The 1,650-nt window shown below is 37.8% G+C and overlaps 1 protein-coding gene across 1 annotated transcript; it reads left to right on the forward strand.

Moving 5' to 3' along the window:
* Positions 1–69: 69 nt before the first annotated feature.
* On the forward strand, positions 70–1,572 carry LOC107683068 (folylpolyglutamate synthase, mitochondrial-like; the record flags this gene model as incomplete). Its single annotated transcript, XM_016479160.1, has 3 exons — positions 70–225; positions 819–896; positions 1,152–1,572. Coding segments are annotated over 3 exons (321 nt in total), but the record flags the coding sequence as incomplete, so codon positions are not given.
* Positions 1,573–1,650: the final 78 nt, after the last annotated feature.

Consider the following 1,650-nt stretch of genomic DNA (forward strand, 5'->3'; position numbering starts at 1 on the left):
GACCTTTTAGGGCTTAAACAAACACTGTAGTAAAGTCGTTACATTTTCTGTGTTATCTTTATTGTGTAGCTTGATTTATGTATTGTTTGTTTTCTGCATTCTCGCTTTAGTTCACCTCATTTGGTGCAAGTGAGAGAGCGAATCCGAATCAACGGGCAGCCGATAGGAAAAGAGCTCTTCACCAAATACTTCTGGCAGGTGTACGGACGACTGGAGGAGACCAAGGTGAGACGGATGGGGTTTAGCCAATCACAATAGTGATTGTGATTTGAATATATTAATATTTGCATCTATTAATAATTGAATATATAGTTTTATGAATGCTTTTGATGCAAGAAACCTTCAGGGAAAAAATAAAATTATACAAAATTATAGAACTTAAACTCTTTAAATTTCTTTATCCGCTGCTGTGAGTGAATATGTGCTCATGTCCAAGCTTTTTACTTCTGAGGAAGGTTTACTTATGCATTTGTGAGCTTAGCGGTAGCTTTAAACAATGTCTTGAGCTCTAATGCTTTAATTCCTATGAAAGAAGAGCATGTTTCATGCTGGCTGCTCTACCACGTTTGCAGCCGTTCCATGTTAATTGTGTTAAGTGTAAATGTGAGGCATCTGGCCATGTAATTGCATAATCGCAACAGCATGTCAATCATGTGAGGAAGGAGACAGTGCCATTTGTTCAGACACCAGAACCTAAAATGTCTCTTTGAACATCTGCATCCATGTATCCTTCAAAAATGGCAAAGCACAACCATGAGTAATATTCAAAGGTGCAAAATCCTTTTTTTTTTTTTCATAACGTTTGTTTAACCTTTCAGGATGCCAGTGGCGGCAGCATGCCTGCTTATTTTCGCTTTCTCACCATCTTGGCCTTTCATGTCTTTCTGCAGGAAAAGGTGAGCAACATTGCTGATCTGTTTTACCTGAATATTTAATAATTTTATTTCAACAGTTGAGCCTGTAATGAAACCTACATATGTTTGAGATCACAGATCAAGCATTTGATACTGATCTACTGCTGTTTTTGTAGAACTTTGACATTGCTGATAAGATGATAAAGTTAAATCTTTTTGTCTGAAAGATTATTGACACTTGTCCTTTATTATAAACCTAGACCAAAATTCTCTGTCTATGTCTCCGCCTCTGTGCAGGTTGATTCGGCCGTCATTGAGGTTGGGATCGGTGGAGCTTATGACTGCACCAATATTATCAGGTATCACAGCACTATTCGGCCTTGAGAATCAGAGATTTTACTGTCTGCCTCCCGTCTGCTTCAGTGTAGCGTGTCTAATACTCTCTTTGTGCCACATTATTCTAGTGTGACATCCATTTAATCTCCATTCATCTGGCTTTTCATAATTCAAGCGTGACACATTCCTCTCATATCAGCCAATCGTTGTTCAGCATTCTTTAGTTGATTCTATCAGTCATGATCCTGACTGACCACATGAACCAATCAATGGTCATGAAAATCAAGAAATCACTCTGCATTTTAAATGATCTTATTCTCAATAAGAGCCAATAATGACAACTTATCTTTATTCAAAAACACATTCGCTTTAGGTACACACAGATTCCTTCTAAAGCGTTAAAGCAGTAGTTCATACAAAAATGAAAATTCACTCACCCTCAGGCCATCCAAGATGTAGA

Source organism: Sinocyclocheilus anshuiensis, unplaced genomic scaffold (genome assembly GCF_001515605.1).
Source record: "Sinocyclocheilus anshuiensis isolate Anshui unplaced genomic scaffold, SAMN03320099.WGS_v1.1 C32876704, whole genome shotgun sequence".
Lineage (NCBI taxonomy): Eukaryota > Metazoa > Chordata > Actinopteri > Cypriniformes > Cyprinidae > Sinocyclocheilus > Sinocyclocheilus anshuiensis.